At 37.5% G+C, this 21007-nt stretch overlaps 2 protein-coding genes across 2 annotated transcripts; one reads left to right on the top strand and one right to left on the bottom strand.

Moving 5' to 3' along the window:
- Positions 1-30: 30 nt before the first annotated feature.
- LOC143739108 (uncharacterized) lies at positions 31-3549 on the bottom strand. The gene is made up of 2 exons (XM_077231275.1): positions 2639-3549; positions 31-1686 (listed from the first exon to the last, which is right to left on the bottom strand). Exons 1-2 carry the CDS (start codon positions 3294-3296, stop codon positions 941-943), a joined length of 1404 nt encoding a protein of 467 aa, XP_077087390.1. The 5' UTR covers positions 3297-3549; the 3' UTR covers positions 31-940.
- Positions 3550-5953: 2404 nt separating this feature from the next.
- Positions 5954-20844, top strand: gnb2 (guanine nucleotide binding protein (G protein), beta polypeptide 2). The gene is made up of 10 exons (XM_077231292.1): positions 5954-7025; positions 12777-12886; positions 13447-13485; positions 13571-13677; positions 15234-15297; positions 15563-15725; positions 17160-17226; positions 18481-18682; positions 18760-18976; positions 19697-20844. The coding sequence occupies exons 2-10, from the start codon at positions 12830-12832 to the stop codon at positions 19801-19803; spliced, it is 1023 nt and encodes a 340-aa protein (XP_077087407.1). The 5' UTR covers positions 5954-7025; positions 12777-12829; the 3' UTR covers positions 19804-20844.
- The last annotated feature ends 163 nt before the right edge of the window (positions 20845-21007 follow it).

The following is a 21007-nucleotide window of genomic DNA, read 5'->3' on the forward strand; positions in this document are numbered from 1 at the left end:
ACTGTGTAAAATTAATTCAAGACCAGAAAATGCATTATTGAACAGTTTATTCTTATCTTTCAATTTTTCGCAGCGTAACATCAAGTTGTTCTTTAGCATGAAAACAACTTGTAAATTCTGGCTATGCTGCATGTTTGATGAGATATTTTGTACATTTGTATATGGATCTAAATAACCAATTGATTCTGGGCCAAACTGTTATTGAATTAACTGTTCTAACTGAATTTAAAATTCAAACTGTTCAGATTTTTAGTATGCACATTAGCTTATTTTCCATTAACTGGTTAAATCTAATGACACAATGCATTTCCTGCGTAATAAATTGGTCCAATTTTCACATTAGTCTGAACAAAAATTACAAACCGGCTGAATGAAAATGCAAATTCCCTCTCTGACAGTATATGTGGCACTTATGGAAAAGCAGAATTACAGTGGTAACCCAAAGTTACAAAGTTAACCCACACAAAGCTGTGCAACTTTCTGTTTCTGAACTCAAGGAAATTAAATCAAATAACCTTTAAATGTTCACATTTTTGTATTCACTGTGGTATTAATCAATCAATCAACAACAAATTCTTGATAATTATTTTCAAATAAACATTAAGCATTTAATATTTATTAAATACTAAGCATTTGTTTACACTTGTACATTTTAATTTTGACTAAAATAAGCCAGCCCAGAAAAGATATCCAGATAATGGTTAAAAAATGCTCTGATTCTTTATAGTTGTGTTCTTTTGCACTTTAATCTGTTTGAAACATGTTTAATTTAAAGCAATGCACAATAAAAATGTACATTGTATGTAAATGCTCCAGGTTATTAAGAGGACAAGTTTGTTCATCTTTTCAACCTGTTTTTGTAACATAATTCAATACAGCCATAATATCGTATACCAAGTTTCCACAATTACAACTTTGAAAATCTGATACTAGCACAAGCCTAGACTGAATCCAAAGACTGTGTGTTGAGATGTGACCAGACATAGGAGGGTCCGGCTGGGAGGAGAGGGAAGGTAGGATTGGCCACAGGAACAAATGTGGGTGAGTGTTTGAGTCTGTGCTTTTTGAGTTGACCGAGTTCTCTAAAGCAGCATCCGCACTCGGCGCAGCGGTACGGTCTCTCTCCCGTGTGAATGCGCTGGTGCTTGTGTAAGCTGTCCAAATGGCGGAAGCGTTTCTCGCAGTATCTGCAAGGATACGGCCGCTCTCCCGTGTGTATGCGCTGGTGTGTTTTCAAGCAGTAGAAACGTCTGAATCCCCGGCCACAAATGTTGCAGCGGTGCACTTTATCAGGGCTCTCGACTGTCCCGCTGAATCTGGAGTCACTCCCCACAGGTGGCGCCAAGGCCAGCAAAGCATCGCCATCGCTCTCCGGCACTGGAGGCGAAGAGATTTGTGGTAACTCTTGCAATGAGTTGGATGAAGAGACTACAGCTGGATTTGATGAGGGAGGCTCTAATGTGAGTGAATCAGGATCGTTTTCGATTTTAATGGTGCCCTGTTTGATATCATCAGTGTCCTCCATCACCTGTATCAGCTCCAGCTCATTAACATTCCCAGCAGGTGTGCTGATTTCAAACTCAAAATTCGTCATGTCAGACTGCTCCTCTGGTGGGTTTGTGGAGGGGCCTGAAACTTCTGGCTCCTTGTGTGTCCTCTCAGTGTCTGTTACTGCAGAACTGTTGTCTGTAAAACAAAGAAAAGCTCACGTTTATATGGATTAAATTATACTCAGAGTAGAGAATCTGACATGCTGTTAATCCTATAAGTCTACTGTATCATATTTCATACATTAAGTTTCTAAGCCCTCTAAATTATCAACATGATCAAAACTTGCACACAATCTATTACATGCCTCTGCCCTCTGATTGATAGTTCATACTTTTTCAAAAAGCAAAAGACCTTTTAGAATAATTCTAAAAATGTCACCCTTCAGGTCACGGTACACATCTTTGTTCTGTAAAATTTTATAACTTTTATATTGTTAGTAATATGTCAAGATATACACTTACTGGACTGAAGACATATTTTTGAAAAAAAAGGTTAAAATGTAAGTATCAATTATGATACAACAGGCTTTTGGGAAAAGTTTTTTTTGTACATTTATCAATCATCATGGTATTGCATTATATGCTTTGCCTTTCACAATTAGAATGACAGCGCTTTGATCATAAAACTGGCATTTTATGCAAGCAGTGTTATACTGTTATAAAAGTCTTGTTGATTTACATTACAGGCCATGAGAATCTTTATGACCTTACAAAAAACATCTGCACCAAATGTTTTTGCTCAGTTTGGGTCTCTGTCTGTAACGTGATTTTTTTGGGACAAAAAAATTTGTCTAAAGGCAAAATAAATAGTTCAATTTCAAACAGATATTTCTAGCTATTATTCATGTCAAGCTTTAGAGGGTTAATAAACAGCTATGATCATTACTCTATGCCAGGGTTCCTCAAATCCGGTCCTGGAGGGCCACTGCTCTGCAGAGTTTACCTCAAGCCCACCTACCAACCCGATTTTCTAGTGAAGGCCACTATTAGCTAGCTCAGGTGTGTTTGATCAGGGTTGAAACTGAACTCTGGAGGGCAAAAATTTCCTTCGAGCCTATTGGTAAATGGAAATAATAACAACAATGAACCTTTTTCGCCCTCATTCGTGATGTAAAACTGGCCTTCTGTCTCATCTTCTGGTTTGAAGAGAACAGCACTGTTTTCCAGAAGAGTTTGTGGGGTCGTGGGGTCACCCCTGAGTGCTGAACTGTTGCCCACTGAAGAACCTCGTGTCTTTCTGCGGTTGACACACTCACGAGGCCAGTCAGACTGTACCGTGGGGAGACAGAGGCCAACACTAGGGAGATTTTTAGGACTGTGAATTCTTCCCGGTGAGTTTCGGAAGGTCTTGCGGGAGGAATCTCTGCTCTGCGCCTGTGATGTGGGGCTTCCATCCGCAGCGCATGATGGAAACACAAAGTGTGCGTCGTCTGCGTTTGTGTGCACGATATTAGACGCAGGCAGGGTTCTGTTGAGAAGTAAACACTGTTTGATGTTCTTTTCAGCCGCAGTCATGTAGTAGCGCACCGCTTTCAGCTCGCTCTCGGAGATCTCCAGTCTCTCGCGAAGGCTCTGGTTCTCTCTGTGCGACTCTGCGGCAGCATTACGAGCCGCTGCCAGCTTTATGCCAACAACTCTCGCTGTTTCTTTCAATACTGATTCTACTGCACATCTTACCGCATGGTCGATAGTGGAGGCGAGTTCGCACTTGAGAAAAGAAACGCTGATGTCCATGCTCAAAGTCATGGTTATTCTGATCCACGGCAGTATTTCACTGTGAGATGTAATGTTACATACGTGATTGCAGAGCTCAAAAGAGATGGTTTGGGTTTCTGTCTTAGCTAACTGAGGGCTAGAATAGAATAGTTTACGGCCTCGTTTCCATTACTAATACTTCGATACGTTACCTGGTTACAATGTTAAAAGCACAGAAAACCTAAAGTGTTTTGTAAATCTTGCTCAAGCTGTCGCGTTCTGCAATCATCACAAGTAGTGTCGAGAAATAATGACGTCAACAGCAGCCTGGGATTTGTAGTTTAAATTTTTTGAGCCTTTAGTTGTTGCAAGTAAAGTCATTCTGTTTATTATATAGTACTGTGCAAAAATCTTAGGCCAGTTATTTATATATTGCTGTAGTGTGTCAGTAGGAAATATCAGTTTACATTTCAAACATTCATTTTGGCATTAATTGTAATAATCCAGTGATATTTTTGTATGCACAAGGAGTCTGACAACAGCTCCACACGGAGATCTGATCTCAACATCATTGAGTCTGTGATTACATGAAGAAACAGAAAAAATAAAAATAAAAATTTCTGGTGAAAATACTATGTGTTAATACTAAGACTATTGCACAGTACTATACTGTAGATATATTTTTAAATACATTTTTGAATATAAAAGTGGATCCATATAAGAATGAATGTCTTTTTTATTTAAATAAAAAATTGCAATGATGTAATTGGAATGATCATCATTAATGATAGATGCAATGCTCCATGATGTGGTCTCCTTAGTAATCAATGAGTTCATCATGGCGACAAAGGGGAAGTGTATTACTTATCTCTGAGTAGCTTACTGTATGGAATATTTTTTTTTAAATTATTTTTACAACTACATGACAATATGCAAATTCTGTGCGTTGAAAACTGATGTTTTGCATAAATTGACTGTGAGACAGTTTTAGGTGTAAGGTTTTGCTGTTTTATGACCTTAAACTGCAGGATGTTGTTTGATTAAACACACATCAGGGTTAGACATTAGAGGGAGCTTGAAGCAGAACACTAGATAAATCACTGCTAGCTCATTCCAGTTTTGGTTTGGTTAAAGATCAAACGACAACTTTCTAGAATAACAAAAGTTTCATAGAATCCTGTCCATTTGATTTAATGTTTTTTTCAATTTTGATAGTTGTTGGAAATGAACTATTACCCAATCATTATTATTATTTACATATTAAAACATTGTTTGATTTATACATGGCATTTGTTCAAATGGTTTTGGCATTTGTTCAAATGGTTAGAAAGAGCAATAGCGAGCTCTAGAGGTTGACAAATGGAATAACACTCTATAATGAAAAAAAAACTCTTTATTTTTAGATTTAATGTTGTTGCTCTAAAATCAGGTCTGAACCTTCCTCTTTCTCTGCCATTTGTGAATCTGAGCCCAGAGCCCAGTTTAGCCCATGTAGAGAGTAGTGTCATCACACTCATCTTCTCCAGAATCATAGCCTATATATGTTGCAGAGGGAAGCATGTTTAAAGCTTTTAAATGTCACAAGTGTTCTATAGCCTACATGGTTGTATTCTTGTTGCTTATAGTCATGAAGTTAACTCCATCACAGACTGGGTAAGATATTATGTGACCTACCTAAGTGGCTATGAATATATGTGTGGAGGATTAATGCAGAACAGTTCATGTCCATCCAACCACATACTGCATGCTTGGATCTCTGGAAATAGTGTTGCTGGGCAACCCATCCACAGCTACAGTACCTTATGGGGAGTAAGGGCAGGTGGAATGTACCATCACTACATTTGGTGAGGGGAGGGATGCAAACCATATTTTGCTGCCCTACTCCATAATGTGTGAGGCAGTTTAAAGGGTGCACAGTTGTAGATGTAAATAAAAAGCAATAAATAATGAACTTTTAACAATCAAGTAGCCTATTATAGCATACACAAAAATCGGAGCACACTTTTCTTTTAATACGGACCAATCACAAGTGCACCTATAACGTGTCTATGCCCCTCCCCTCAACGGGTAATTATGGCAGGTGTAATTAGGAGTGTGTCTCCGGTGGGAGGCAGCTTTTTGTCTCTAGAGAAAAAGTGCGCATTGCATTACTGAATGCCTTTACAGGGGAGTTTTAATTACAGCTCTAAGTAATTTGAGAAAGTGTGAGGTTGGGTTATAATAAGAGTTATAATAAGCTGTTTGGAAAATGCTAGAGTGGAGGTATTTTTGGATGTGTATTTACTATATTGGAAAGAAATTGATTATAAAATATGTTCAAGTTAAAAGGATACGCAATCTTTTGAACTTCAGGCCTCATATGACGTACGGTTTGCGCTCAGACTGTGTTGCCATGCCCGCGTATTATTACGGACTCTGGGCTTGTTATTTATTTTACATCGCAACTTTAAAATATAGCTAGGCCTATGGCCAGTCTTTTAAACTTATTTTCGGAATATGCAGTCACATTTTTTATTGCTGGTCCTTGGCCTCCAAATCCCAATAAACTGCGACCAACTAATCAATCGCACTTCCAAAGCCTACACCCAACTATTGGAGGCTTGGAGCCACTGTCTATCATAGTTTGTTCCTCTCTTAGCTCCGCCATGTCTCTTAGGGGAAGTCGCTTAATTTTTTGTTTTTCCCTGCGCGATCTGGCAACACTAGCTACTCCGGAGGAGCGCATTCATGGAGTCACTGAGTAGGCTAACGCGTAGGGGGAATTCTGCACAATGTCACTATTCTTTCCAAGTCATTTATTTGTCAATTTCTGCAAACATTTAAATTGAGATCTACATATTCTCGTTTCCACATTTCATGAAAGAACTGACATTTTGCTTTAGCGGCCTAAACTCAAGTGTGTTCCAGTGTGAGGTGCTGTTCACCCCCCTGAGCCGCTGTTTGGCACCCCGGTGGAGGTCTGCGCTGCAGTGGTACATTCGCAATAAAATGGGTGTGGTTGAATCGCGCATATGTGATGCTACGTGTTTCTGGTGCAGACCGAATGATTTCATATGGGACTGAATTGACAGCATAGGGAGCGCACATTATTTGAATTATTTACAAAAACAACTATAGCCTACTGTTGTTTATGTTGAATTCACCCCGCCTCCTATTCTGGCACAGTCACATTTGAACTGATGGATGGGTTATATGCTCCACCGGCGAGATAACCAAGTCGAATTTATTTACTTTATTTTCATTTTTTGAAAGGCCACGGGGTGCCTCGCATTTCATTGAATAGGACATTTCTTGGACGCGGCGGCCAAAACGAAGAGACCAACACGAGAAGACTGAGGAAGAAGGCACTCGGAAGGAAAGAGGCGAGGATTAAGCAACGCAATATAAAGACAAAGACGACGTGTACTTAATTTGAAAGCTTTATTTGGACTTATTACATTTGTCGCTAATTAGATTGCTTGAGTCGCTTTTTTTCTCTCTACAAAAGCAAAGTGTGCTGATGAAATCAGGAATAACGTTACAGTGGTTTCTTCCCATCCTCTCAAAACGACCAGAGGGCGACATGGTGGCTCCATACTTTTTTGTAACATCGTTTTGATTCGTTTCATACATGAAACACACAGTCGCCGAGGCCTAACTAGCACCAGGAAAGAACCGACAGTATGCAGTCCTAATCATTTTCCAGCAGAAAAATTCCCTGCGAATTACTTCCGCCAGCCACTTCAGCATTCCACTCTCTTTACGCGAGGAGTGACTAAAGCCAAACAGGAAGATTAACAGGTACTATTAAATTCTAAGATTCATCCGAATGGTGGGACCCAGATGTGACATATGATGAAAAGTAGGAAGGGCATCAGAGTTTTAAATGAATAAAACGGTTCATGTTCATTTGTAATGTGAGGATCAACTTTATAATTTGGGATTTTATTAGTTTTGTCACCAAATCAAATCAGTGGATTGTTATTCACAATCAGTAGGAATATTATGAAGAATATATATCATAGTACATTTGTAATTAAAGGTACTGCATGTTTAATTTTAGCCGTGAGTCGTGAATTGGAGCAGAAGCCTCCTGTTCTTCAGCTGGCCGCAGCCTCCAGCGCTTTACGCCACAGCTCTGATTATGGCAAGCTGTTTTAACTTTTATTCCTTATACTAGTGCTGTCAATCGATAAAAAAAAAATCGAATGAATCGCATATTTTTCTGTAATTAATCACGATTAATTGCACATAACATCAAAGTTTTTAATATATTTAAAATTGTCCCAAGCCAACAGTAATTTTTTACCCTTGCCTATGATAAACCCATTGTAATAAATGTCACATTTAGCGGTGCCTTTAATATATCAGGGCTTTGTTTTGACTCATGTAACCTTGTTCTTTAAGATTTTTCGATAGGTCTAACAGGTAAATATACATAAAATGAATAATCAAACACTGAACAGTCTTCACTGCATAAATTATAAATTGAAGATAGATTAATCCTAATTAAAGCTACAAAAGTTATTCAGTCGAGAAGTGAGTGATTTTCTCTTTTTCTTTTCTTCTTTTTATTAACAACTAATGACACACACAGCATTAGGTTGCTGTAACTTTAAAGAAATAGTTCACCCATAAATGAAAATGATCCCATAATTTACTCGCCCACAAGCCACCCTAAGGCGCCATTCTCATATAGCACCTAAAAACGCATAGAAAACGCTAGGCGCGCCGCGGGGAAATTTCTCCACATAGTGGACATCAATGGGGTACAGTGCTTTGAAGATCCAAATTGCCGTTTCAATGCTGCTTCAAAGGGCTCTACATGATCCCAGCCGAGGAATAAGGGTCTGATCTAGCGAAACGATCTGTCATTTTCTAAAAAGAATATATATATTTTTTAACCACAAATGATCGTCTTGCATTACCTCTGCGATGCGCCACGCATTACGTTATCACGTTGAAAGGTCACGTCAAGTGTGGCATTGGCAGAAGTACCCATGAGAAGTACCGACCTATGCTGCGTTCCAGTCCACTTTTAGACACGCACTTGCAAACTTCCCTAAGCACTTCCCCTTGAGGGAATCCCTGCTGCCATTTTGAAGTGCGTTCCACTTCGTGAAGTGGACGAGGGAAGTTTTAATGGACAGACCCTCGCTCCCTCAAATTTTGACCGAGGGAGTGAGTCTACTTCATATGTACACATCAGGCAGCTCCATATACCACAATGCGACACGATTGTGACGTCATCGCAGATCTATAATCACCACCACCACAAACAACTCTATGATATATTAATTATGATTTTTTTAATTTAAAACAACCCAAACACATGTATGTACATTTGGATGCTGCATTGAACAAATTCTTAAAGGGAAAAAAAATCAAAATAATAAATCAACTCCATAGCTGATTCCAAGTGATCAAGGGCTTAGGACGTTCCAATTCAGCCCATTGCAGTTTCCGCCAGTAGTGGGCACTAGTGCAATGTAATTAATGAAGTACATCCGAGTGAACGAGACGGAGGGAAGTTATCGAGTGAAGGGCAGGACAATTTTGGACTGGAACGCAGCCCCAGTGTTTACAAAGTGAACGTGCAAAGACTGTCAAATGCCATTTACAAAAAAATAATTAAAGAAATAAAAGGTAAAACAAAGATGTTGGACAATTTTGAAGTTGGAGGAGAAAACGAATTGGCGTTTTTCGCCCTATATCCTACCTTTTTGAACCGGAACACGCATGACCTTTAAACTTGATTACGTAATGTGTGGCACATCTTTATGTCCACTATGTGGAGAAAATTCCTCGAATGTTTTCCTCAAAAACCTTAATTTCTTTTCGACTGAAGAAATAAAAAAATTAACATTTTGGATGACGTGGGGGTGAGTAAATTATCAGGAAATTTTTATTCTGAAGTTTACTAATCCTTCAATTGTGCTATATATTTTTAACACGTTAAACTGAAGGGGGAAAAAATCACTAAATGAATACGTTAATTTTGACAGCCCTACTTTATACTAAATATCTATATTTACTATAACTTAGTTTTAAATTACTATTCATCAATCTAACAGTGACTAGTTCCTTTTCACTAGAAACTGAATTCACTGGATAGCCTACTTATTATTCACTTCCTACTAGTAGGAATTCCAGTTGTTGCTGGTACATATTTTAGTTTTTACTATTGGTTACTAATACTTTTTTAATTGGGATAGTTACTAGTATCTATTTCAACTTTGCCAGTATATGTATTTAAATACTAGTGCCTGATTATAAGACCAAAGTATTTATTGCCTTTTTGCTTGTCATGTAATAATTAGTCAGAATGGTTACTTTATTCTTATTATATATAACCTTATTGGTATATAAAAAAAATACTTGTACAATTTGAATACTCACTAGTGTCTAATAACTGGTTAGTTCTGTTCAGTAAGTACTCAGAAAACTGGAATAGTAACTATTTGAATTAGTTCTAAAGAATAAGTACTAGTCACTAATCAAATTAGTTAAAGTAGGCCTATATTAAAATAAAAAAACGTTTTTTCTGTATTTTTGATCAAATAAATGCAGACTTGATGCGCATAAAGGGACTTAAAAAAATAGTAATGTGTGTGCACATTTTTGACCAGTAGTACTGTACTATTATGCAAAATTATCACAAATGCTAAAATAATAAAGTTGTTGTCAACTTTATTATTTTTATTATTATGTTGTTGTCAGCCTACACTTCTCATAATAGGCCTGGGCTTCATTTAACAAACTATGATGTTAGTTGTGGTAAACGCCTAAACGGTGTATCAATATAGACTAAATACAAGTGACTTGAATACTAACCATTAATTCTAATGGTGCTCCTAATTACTTTTGGTGCTGGTTTTGTGCAGTGCTTTGTAGTCAATTAACATCTATTAGTTCAACGGCGCAGATTCAGATCGCTTTATAAATGTAAATTCGTCTGTCCATGTAATTTTCAAACGATTTATTTATAAACGACCGGAAAAGTACTGATCCACTTCACATTGTCCAATGAAATTTGAACTTCTTGTGCCAGATGGCGATTTTATACGTGACAAACAGGCTTCAATGAATTATGCAATATTTTAAAATATGTGATATGTGGAATTTTAATTGAATCGACAACACACAACCTTTTATTATTGAGAAACACACACACAAACATTTTTTGGTTTATTTTTTTCCTGCCTCGAGCCATATACTCACTGAAAGAAACATATTTGGCTCGAGAGCATTGGTTCCCGAGCAGACTGTGGGATACCTACCTACGTTTACACTAGTGCATTTTCATTTTAAAACGCATAACTTTTGCTACGGTTATGCCTGCCATCCAGACACTACTTCGGAGTTTTAGACCCTCGAAAACGAAGACTGACCCCCTCAGTCAAGACCGAAGCAAGACACAGCAACTTGACACAAGTGACAATTAAGCAAACCATAGCAACGCGTAGCAACGCAGACTGACAGACACGTAAAAATAAACGTGAATTTAGGCTACTTTAGTTTTGTACACATTGTCATGTTAATTATAATCAAATGCATTTTGTTTAAATGACCACAATAGTATAATTGATATGTATTATTAGATTGATATTAATTTTGAAATAGGTCAGGGGCTCGAGCACCCCCCCATCCCCTCTGCACGTGCCTGATCCCCAAGATATTAACAATAAAAAATGTGTAACATGCAGTTAGTTTTATTTAAGAGCTGAGCTACATGTTAAAACGGCTTGCCATACGTATGTCAGTAGCAAGATAAAGAGGATGTTAACCGTGCATATGGCTGTTGTTTTGGGCGTAGGACGATCTGACTGAGATATAACGTAACCCATGTGATCAAGCAAACTCGCGTTTTGCAGCTGTCTCTCGGGTTTAAAGGATAGGCTGCGGTTTCAGTGAAAACCACGGTGCCAGTAAACGATAGAAATGCCGCTTACTTTTCTCCCTTCGCAGTATGCAGAGAGTACATGCCACTCTGCATTAAGCTGTAAGGGTGGGGCCAAGGCTGACATTTCTTTTTAGTTAATGCTATCAGAACTCCGTCTAGTTAATGGACCCAAATCCACAGAACATAACGATCATTGGCGCGTTTGTGTCGGTAATGGGATGGAACGCTGGTTTAACCGAAAATGGTTCCTTAGACCCGCCATTCTGCGTCGACGTGATGATAGAAGACGAATGCAACATGCTGTTCCCACATCTCATCTGTTTATGGCGTTCGTTGTGTAAAATAGTCGTAGAACACATTTTACCTTTGTTTCATGAAGACGGAGAAAACATTTGCTTACTCCGAGGCGGTGGCCTTGTTTGGTGCTTAGCTGACAGTCCCCTCAAGTCATTATCATATTATTTTACATAGTGCTGACAATAATATAATACCACTGCAAATAAGCAAAAAAGCAGCAGACTAATAAATAGATAATGTTAGATCCTCAGACTGTTTCTAACCCATTTATACTCGATTTCAAACACTACATATCAGTCAAGAAGGCATTGGTGCACTAGTGTGGACCAGAGGATAGGCTAAATAACTCCTCTCCCCATAACCAACTGCTTCTTTCCCAACTTGCTTGAAGACCTTAAAAGGTGAAGAAAGGTTTTTAGTCATGTTGATTATCTACGATTCCTCAGAGCCTAGCCATTTATCGAAATGAAAGGTTTTGTGGGTAAATGCATTATAAACCACTGCTGCTTCTTTCTCAATGATTGGCTCTCATGTAAGTTATAAAGTGGGTGTTTGTAGCTTTAATGCTCTTTGTGTAGAATTTCATCACAGATTGACTCTTATACATTTCTTTCCTCCTGCTGTGGTGTTGTGTTTGTGTTGAGGGAGGTAAATCTCTCTAATAAGTGTGTGGTAAGAGGGTAATAACAATAATTTTTGCATTTGTGTCTCACAGTTCTCCATCAGCATTGAGACAATAGCCATACCGAGATCTGTGTGGCTATAACTGGAATACATGCAAAGTGGAACTGTTTATTAGATCCAAAAGATCTTTGTGATTGGTTGATGATTTGTGACATATTTGACTGTAAAAATGTATGCAAAAAATTTTTTTTGCATGCCAGTTTGAATGTGTAACCATGTTCGATTTCAGGTCATGTAACATTTTCTTCTCTCTTTCTGTTTGATACACTCACTTTTAACATCTATTATAATACTGATTCTAAATCTTGTTTCTGTGTTTGTAAGGGATCTCGGAACATTAATCCTATTATTTTATAGATTATGCCAGATTAAAGATTATCCCATAACGTTAATCTAAATCCCGCAGCACATCTGCACTATGAAATGATTAGTGATGAACGAATATTTTTATACATATTTTATATGTAACAAAAATCTTTATACAAAATGATGCACATCATTTGGTTTTGTGTGTGGGAACGTTCTCCAATTGATCAGTATTGTGCAGTATGTACAGGATTTCCTGTTTGTTTACTTTTTGCTGGTCAGCTTGTCAAACCTAAAAAACTGGATTTAACAGGAACACTGTGTCCTCTAACATTATTCATAAGTCATGTTTTAATCTACAGGTGTCTGACGGGGTGAGAGAGGTCAGAGGGTAAAGGTTAAAGATCATTTCAAGATGAGTGAGCTTGAGCAGCTTCGACAGGAGGCTGAGCAACTGCGTAATCAGATCAGAGTGAGTCCCAGTACTGATCATGCTGAAATATAATGGTCTTTATTTTTCACTCTCTGCTTTGGGGTCAGGGTTGCCATAATGACTGTTGGCTTTACATGTATTATGTCATAGCTAAATTTATTTATATGAAATTCAATTTATGACTGATCCTCATTTTCTAACTGCTCTTAAAACTTTTGCAAACTAAACTTTGAATTGAAAATAATTAGATATATAAGACCCATGTTTGGATTTTGCATCATCATTTGGATTTACTTGAATGAAAAGCTTTTTCAAGGTTATTAACAGAATAAAACATTTTCTCAGAGGGCTAGAAATATTACAATCTAATAAAATATGTTTGAGGAAATCAAATCTAATCAATTTAACGACTTTCAGTGTTGGTGTAGTTATTGTTTGCCTTAAACAATTTCCAGTGATGCTATTGTAGCTTCCCATAGACTCCACTCAAAATTAAGTGTGCATTGAGATATCCCGATTACTTCAGAAACGGGCCATACCTCCACCTCCAAATGGTGACTGCAAAATGATTCAGCTAACATTTGTCTGTTGTCTCTCAGGATGCCAGGAAAGCATGTGGAGATTCCACACTTACTCAGGTAAGATATTACGTTTAGAACCTGAATGATGTGATCTCCAGAGGTCTATGGGTTTTCACTCATGTGTCGTGTGTGTGTTTGGTAGATAACAGCAGGCCTGGACCCAGTGGGGAGGATACAGATGAGGACGAGGCGCACGCTGCGTGGGCATTTGGCTAAAATCTACGCCATGCACTGGGGCACAGACTCCAGGTATCTCTATCTTCAGCCTTCTCACAACTGTGCCTCAGTCTGCTCTCACACTTGGCATCAAAGAGAACAAAAAAAAAAGTTAAAAGTAGCAAATGAGCATGACTCAGCGAGTCATGACTTGGCTTTGGTTTTTCACCTGTTGGCGGCACAGAAGACAATGAACAACACGACACACTGACCCACATGTTAACTCATCCCACACGACCCACATGTTAGCTTATCATCTACGGCTACACTGGTGTCACAATCAAAATTAATTTATTTAAAGACGTGTCATTTTTGTGAGCTTTCATAAGCTCCAAGGGTGTGTTGCATTTGAGTAACATCTTCACAGTTACAACTATAAAGCCAAAATTATAATACCATTGTCTGCGTTCCCCTCTAGCTCATGGACTGTCTGCGTTATGTAATTTTCATTAATATCACAATCTGCTGATGTCTACGCACTCTGATCATCTAATTTAATATATAAAGGTTGAGCACTTCAGAGGTTGCATTTTTTTTGGCCGCATAGATTTGACGCCTAATTTCATAAAAGTAACAATTATAGAATTGACTTTTATTTCTTGTGATGTATATCTTGTGAAGTATTGTAGTTAATTTCTTACTTTGGAACAGAGCCAGCCTCATTGACGTATGCAGCCGACAAATTTTAAAATTCAGGAGGATGCAGCCTTCGAAATGAGACACAGCTTTTTTGTAATTTATAAAACAGTGCATTTGATTGAAGTGCTTGAAAAGGAAGGTCCATTAGTGCGCATGAGCCAAATGAATTTATCCATGCTCGCAGTCAAAGAAATATACTTTAAAAAGTCTTAGATGCTCTTACAACTGTGTATGAGATGAAGCGCAAAGTGGAAAATTAAGTTTATCTGTGGCTTAAGTAGACAATTCAACATCATTATTGTTTTGAATTGAAAATATTACCATATTCATTTGACCATAGAATGAAATTCAGCATTTTAATTAAATAGTAACTACACACGGTATATGTTATCTACATAGGCTATTGGATTAGCATGATAACCATAGAGATTGCATGAGGAAATTTTAGCATAGCAGGCGAATCGTTAAAACAACTATTTGTTGCTTCTCTTATATCTTGTAATATCTTGTGAATCGCTTTGGAGTCCAAGGGAGACCAGATTCAGGCCTGTGATCATTGATGCCCTGAGCAAAAAAACAAACAAAACAAAACTGGAAATCGATTTCTTTGTAAAAATCTCCAGTTGGTGCCCCCCATGGTGGCATACTCTGCATATAGAGAGTGGCGGTACTAAGAAAACATAAACTCATAAACAAATAACATATAAGCTTGGTGATTCAATCTTTTTTTTTTTCTTGCCCACTAGCTAAATTAAGTTAGAATAAAGGAATGAAGTGAGTGCAACTGAAAGCTTTAAATGTAGTTTATAAATTCATTTGTAAAGTAAATAAGTGTGTGTTTCAGTAAGACCACCAGGCATTTTCCGGTCTTATATTCTCTTTTTTGATCATTTATTTATTTATTTGATCATTTAAGTCCGCTTTCTTTTCTTCTCCTCTCCTCTCCTCAGGCTTCTTGTTAGTGCCTCACAGGATGGAAAACTCATAATCTGGGACAGCTACACTACAAACAAGGTCTGTAGCTCCATTGTAGTGATACACATACAAGTTAAGCTTTCCATGACCTATCACCATTGAGTAAACCAACGGCAGGTTGTTCATGTTGTAAGTGATTTGTAAGGTCACATTAAAATCATCAGGTGAACAAATTATTATTGCTAACACTGCCAAAAGGTCAGTTATATATGTTGTAAAGATTATCAGCATGTGTGTTTTTCCCTGTCATTATCCAATCCTCAACAACCCGTTTAAACCTTTGCGTGTGTATTATAAACTTCAGATGCACGCCATCCCGTTACGGTCATCATGGGTGATGACATGCGCGTATGCGCCATCCGGAAACTTTGTGGCCTGTGGTGGACTGGACAACATTTGCTCCATATACAGCTTAAAGACGAGAGAGGGCAATGTTAGAGTCAGCCGGGAGCTGCCTGGTCACACAGGTTTGATACACGCACACACAGGGCCTCATTTAAAAACCGTGCGCTAAAATCTGTGCCAAATTTCATATTTATAAAAATGGCCTTTGACGTGAACAAGTGCTTAGCGCTTCATCAGGGTCTAAGCAGACGTACAAACTTGTCCTTAAGGCAGAGAGTCGGAGTACTGCGGGTATTTTAAAATCAATCAATTTTTGCCGCTCATCTCAAGTAAACGATTTTGACGTTGAGTGGTGTTCTTTTATATGCTAATGACATTAATAATTGGGCGTTTACAAAGCAGAGATCTAAAACCATTCATCTGCGCACAATTTATTTTTTTCTATTTTTTAAAAAAATACTTTATTTATGAGTTTCAATACAACAAAGAAAAACAAAGCAAAGCAAAAGACAAAATCATCTTAAATAATAATACCCAGAAAAAAAGAAAGAAAAAGGGTAATTAAAAGTGTGGCTTAACGAAACAATGAAAGTGCACAGTCTGCATGATTAAAGAACATTTTACAGAAAAAATGAATGCTGGAAATAAGATTCAGTCTAAGTCAGACAATAAAACATGTTCCCTGACATATTGCTTAAAATGGCCCCAAGCTTTATTAAACTGGTTAGACGAGCCTCTTATAGAGTGTTTCATTTTTTCTAACTTAAAGAGAAAGAGGACACCTCAAATCCATTGTGTTGGAGCTGGAGGCCTACGATCCTTCCATCTCAGCAATAGTAATCATTTGGCTAAGAGCATGAGAAAAGCTGTACAATCAGATTGTATCTTTGTAAAATTACATGACTCAGAAGTGATTCCAAATATAGCTATCAGTGGGCATGGGGGGATCGATCTACCTAAGAAACCAGAGATGGTCTCAAAAATAGTGACCCAGAAGCTCCTAAGCTTTGTACAAAAACCAAAACTTATGTGCATGAGAGGCTGGGGTAAAGCTACAGCGATCACAAGCAGAATCAAAAAGCTGAAAGTGCTCGGATAGTTTCAGCTTTGTCTAAGTGTACAAGGTGTACACAATTTCAAGATGAAATTGATTTATACTGTAGATTTCACATTTGGAAGAGAGGCGTACGCACGTTCTTTGTGTGTACGTTCGTTCTCTGAATCACGCATACTCACTTTTGAGAAATAAGAAAAAGATCAAATGTAGGACGGTTTCTACGCACCCTTTTATAAATGAGGCCCACATACTCACACCTTCATTTACAAATGAATGGCTCCTATTAAAAAATATATAAATCTCAGAATGTTTAATATAGTTAATATATTTTTTGCATGCAGTATTGTTGTTGGCAGTAATCAAATGCACTACTCATGACTGTATTTTTTCTATACTTCTGAAAGTAAAAAGAATCAGATCAAATCACAAAAGGATGTTTCTTTACCATCATGCTGTTTCAGGGTGTGACATGTTGACTTCCTGCCTGTTAATTTCCTAGGTTACCTTTCCTGTTGCCGTTTCATAGATGACAATCAGATTATCACCAGTTCAGGAGACACAACTTGGTGTGTTCAATAATAAATATGAAACCTACACTCTACTACAGTGGTTCTCATGTGGTTTTGCTTCAGGACCCAGATGTACAGTATGGCATCTCCAACATAGTACCAAAATTGTTTATTGTACAAATGTAAACAAAAATATCCTTAAAATCAAATCCTGTTAATTTTAATAATGTAAAATTTTGATTAACGATTATTATTAAAGGGTTAGTTCGTTCCAAACCCGTAAGACTTTCATTAATCTTCGGATCACAAATGAAGTTCTTTTTGATGAAATCTGAGAGCTTTCTGTCCCTCCATTGACAGCTACACAACTTCCGCTTTGATGGTTCAAAAAGTTCATAAAGAGATCGAAAACTAATCCATATGAATTGAGCGGTTTATTCTAAATATTCTGAAGAGACTCGCTTTATATGATGAACATATTTTAGGCTTTTATGCATGCTTGCTTGACGTGCGAGAAGCAATGTGGTTCATTCTCGTGTGTTATGCAGCAACCCGTGAGGTTTGTTCTTGCACATCAGGCAAGTACGGTTGAGCTTCTGTTTATATTTGCTGATAAATTTTTTAAATGTGAATAAAAGCCTACATTCAATCTGTTCATCATATACTGTAAAGTGATCAAGTCTCTTCAGAAAATTTAGACTAAACCGCTCAATTCTAATTTATTAACTTTTGAAGACTTTCAATGGAGGGACAGAATCGATTTCATTTAAAATATTTACATTTATGTTCCGAAGATGAACGAAAGTCTTACGGGTTTGGAATGACAATCGGGCGAGCGAATGATGACAGAATTTTCATTTTTAGAAGAACAATTCCTTTGATCTCAGCAACTAATATTCATCACACAAATAATTCCAGTCAGCACAAGCCACTTTTATCACTGTTGAAAGTGATTTGTAGTCTGGGAGGTATTATTATTTTTTTATCTTGCATAGTTTTGTTTCAGAATTTGGAGGATAAAGATTACACAACTTACCCAACTCCATGCCAAGTGAATCTATGGCAAAATAGTTTGGACATCAACAGCAAATGATATAGGAAACTTTTATCCTCTCTTTTGAAGGTTAAGCCTGTTGATCATCATTTGCATTTATCATTGTTTGTTTTTTTCCCTACTGTCCGAGTTCTTGTGACCCACCAGTTGAGAACCACTGTTTAACTTTCAGTTACAGCTTCTTTTGAATTTACACGAGTTCAATAACCTATGTGCAGGTTGTACGTCTTAACCTATAGTGTTTGTGTTTGTTCCAGTGCTCTGTGGGACATCGAGACTGGTCAGCAGACCACGCTGTTCTCGGGTCACAGTGGAGATGTGATGAGTCTGTCACTGGCTCCAGACTCTCGGACCTTCATCTCTGGGGCCTGTGACGCCTCCATTAAACTCTGGGACATCAGAGACAGCATGTGCAGACAGACGTTCACCGGTCACGAGTCAGACATCAACGCTGTCTGTGTGAGTAAACACACTGCTTCAAGAAATACGCATTACTGTTATTTCCTTTTCCACTTATTTTCTTCTCCATCTCTCAGTTCTTCCCCAGCGGCAGTGCATTTGCAACCGGTTCCGATGACGCCACCTGCAGGCTGTTTGACCTGCGTGCAGATCAGGAGCTCTGTTTATACTCTCATGATAATATCATCTGTGGCATCACCTCTGTGGCCTTCTCCCGCTCTGGCCGCCTGCTGCTCGCTGGATACGACGACTTTAACTGCAACATCTGGGATGCCATGAAGGGAGACCGAGCAGGTGAACATGCTGGTGTTATTATCATGCGACTTGGAACCATTTGCACAGTGCTTTATTTGTTAATTGGGAGGTCCCGTAACAATCGTGTTGTAGGATCTAGGAGATTAAGGTGGTTGGAGGAGTGTTTAGTCCGGCATTGGTGGGAACGTAATTGAAAAATACTGTTTAGCACCGAATTATTGCATCAGATGATCGTAACGAAACTATATTGTTCTCGTCCCATTAAGATCAACAAAGCTGCCTACAGTGCAAGCTAGTTTTGTTTCATTGTAGTGTAATTGCTGCACATTGCACGTTTTATATTTACAATATATATATATTTTTAAATGCTCAACAAAAACACCATAATTTAAAGAAATGCTTTTACATAGATACATTTTTACTATTTTACTTATTTTTCAACATTGATAAGATTTTTTTTTTTGAAGGAGCATGTGGCACTGAAGACTGGAGTAATAATGCTAAAAATTCAGCTTTGCCATCATAGGAATAAATTATATTTTAAAATATATTCAAATAGAGTGTGTATATATATTTATATAAACATTTTTTATTTATTTTTGCAGGAGACTTCTTTCAAAAACATTTGTTAAAAATTGTTTATGTACATGTCATAGCGTTATATTTTTTCCACGGTGTATGAGGTGGGAGATCTAAAATACTTAGGTTTTTTTTTCTAAACCCCATTGTTACACTTTTCACTCTTATCGTCTCTTACAGGAGTGCTGGCTGGCCATGACAATCGTGTGAGCTGTCTTGGGGTCACAGATGATGGCATGGCTGTGTCTACAGGTTCCTGGGACAGCTTCCTGAAGATCTGGAACTGACAACACAGCTCACATATAGTACACATTATTCACTCATCATACACTGTATGTACTTTACTGTACATATGATGTACACTTGCCCACACAGACACACATGCCTGACAAAGAACTGTATATACTATATATAATGGCAATTAGTTATAAGTTTACACCAAATCTTTTCAGTGCCACACCATTGTATACATATATAGTTACACTATAGGTAGGTTTGAACCACAAGTTTAAAACAGGAATGTTTACACACACACACTTACACACTTTTTCCCTTACTTAAGCTTTGCTGGACCTACACGGTACCTTTACTCACTAAGAGACACAAGTGCATTAGGAGGAATGTGTGTTGAGTGAGTCGTCTAATTTGAGCGTACATTCCAAAACATTTATTTGAAACACTTTGACATACTTTTGATCATTTTGAGACCTTGGGAGTTGGAGTTGATCCATTGAAGCGCTTTCATTTTTATTTTGACTCATTCTGTCTTCTATACTCAAAATTAAGCCTGAAGTACTGATGTTTCTATGAGCATGTGGAGTTAAAAATATGGAAGACCCTGAGACAGTTACACACCAGGAATGTCCTGGGCTGTGTTTCCCAAAAGCATTGTGAGATAAGTTGATTGAGAGAACCATCTACTTGGGCCCACAATTCTCTTATGAAACGCAACCCTGGTTGATACAGATCACACTATGTAGTCCATGTTTTTATAGATGCGTATGCCGGCATATTCCAGTATACAAGTAAATATGTGATGTTTGTCTTTCATTTTTGTTTAGATTTGACCTTTTTTAAAAGCTTATTTTATTCATGTTTTCCTGTGTGCCACACCCTAAGGAAAATAAAGAAAGCTGAAAAAAATGTGTTTGGTGTCACTAAATAAGTGACTGATGGTCAGATCACATATGTATATGTAAATACTTATTATTATAAATGACTCAGTTCATAATAACTGTTCTAAACTGGTTTTGTTTCAGGACCCAGACTTCACATTAGACATCAAGTATTGAGCAAAAACAGTATTAAAAGTGACTTAAAATACTAAAGTGTCTAAATACTAAAGCATTCAATTTTTTTTAACCATAGAATAAACTGCACTGGCCCAGAAAGCAAAATTATGAATATGACAATGTTATAAAATCATATACAACAACATAAGTGTGATACCAAAAATATGAAACAAATTAGCCATATTATTTGAAAATTATA

The sequence above is a fragment of the Siphateles boraxobius genome, unplaced genomic scaffold, assembly GCF_051911475.1.
Source record: "Siphateles boraxobius isolate OS27281-9 unplaced genomic scaffold, OSU_SipBor_1 16, whole genome shotgun sequence".
Classification (NCBI taxonomy): domain Eukaryota; kingdom Metazoa; phylum Chordata; class Actinopteri; order Cypriniformes; family Leuciscidae; genus Siphateles; species Siphateles boraxobius.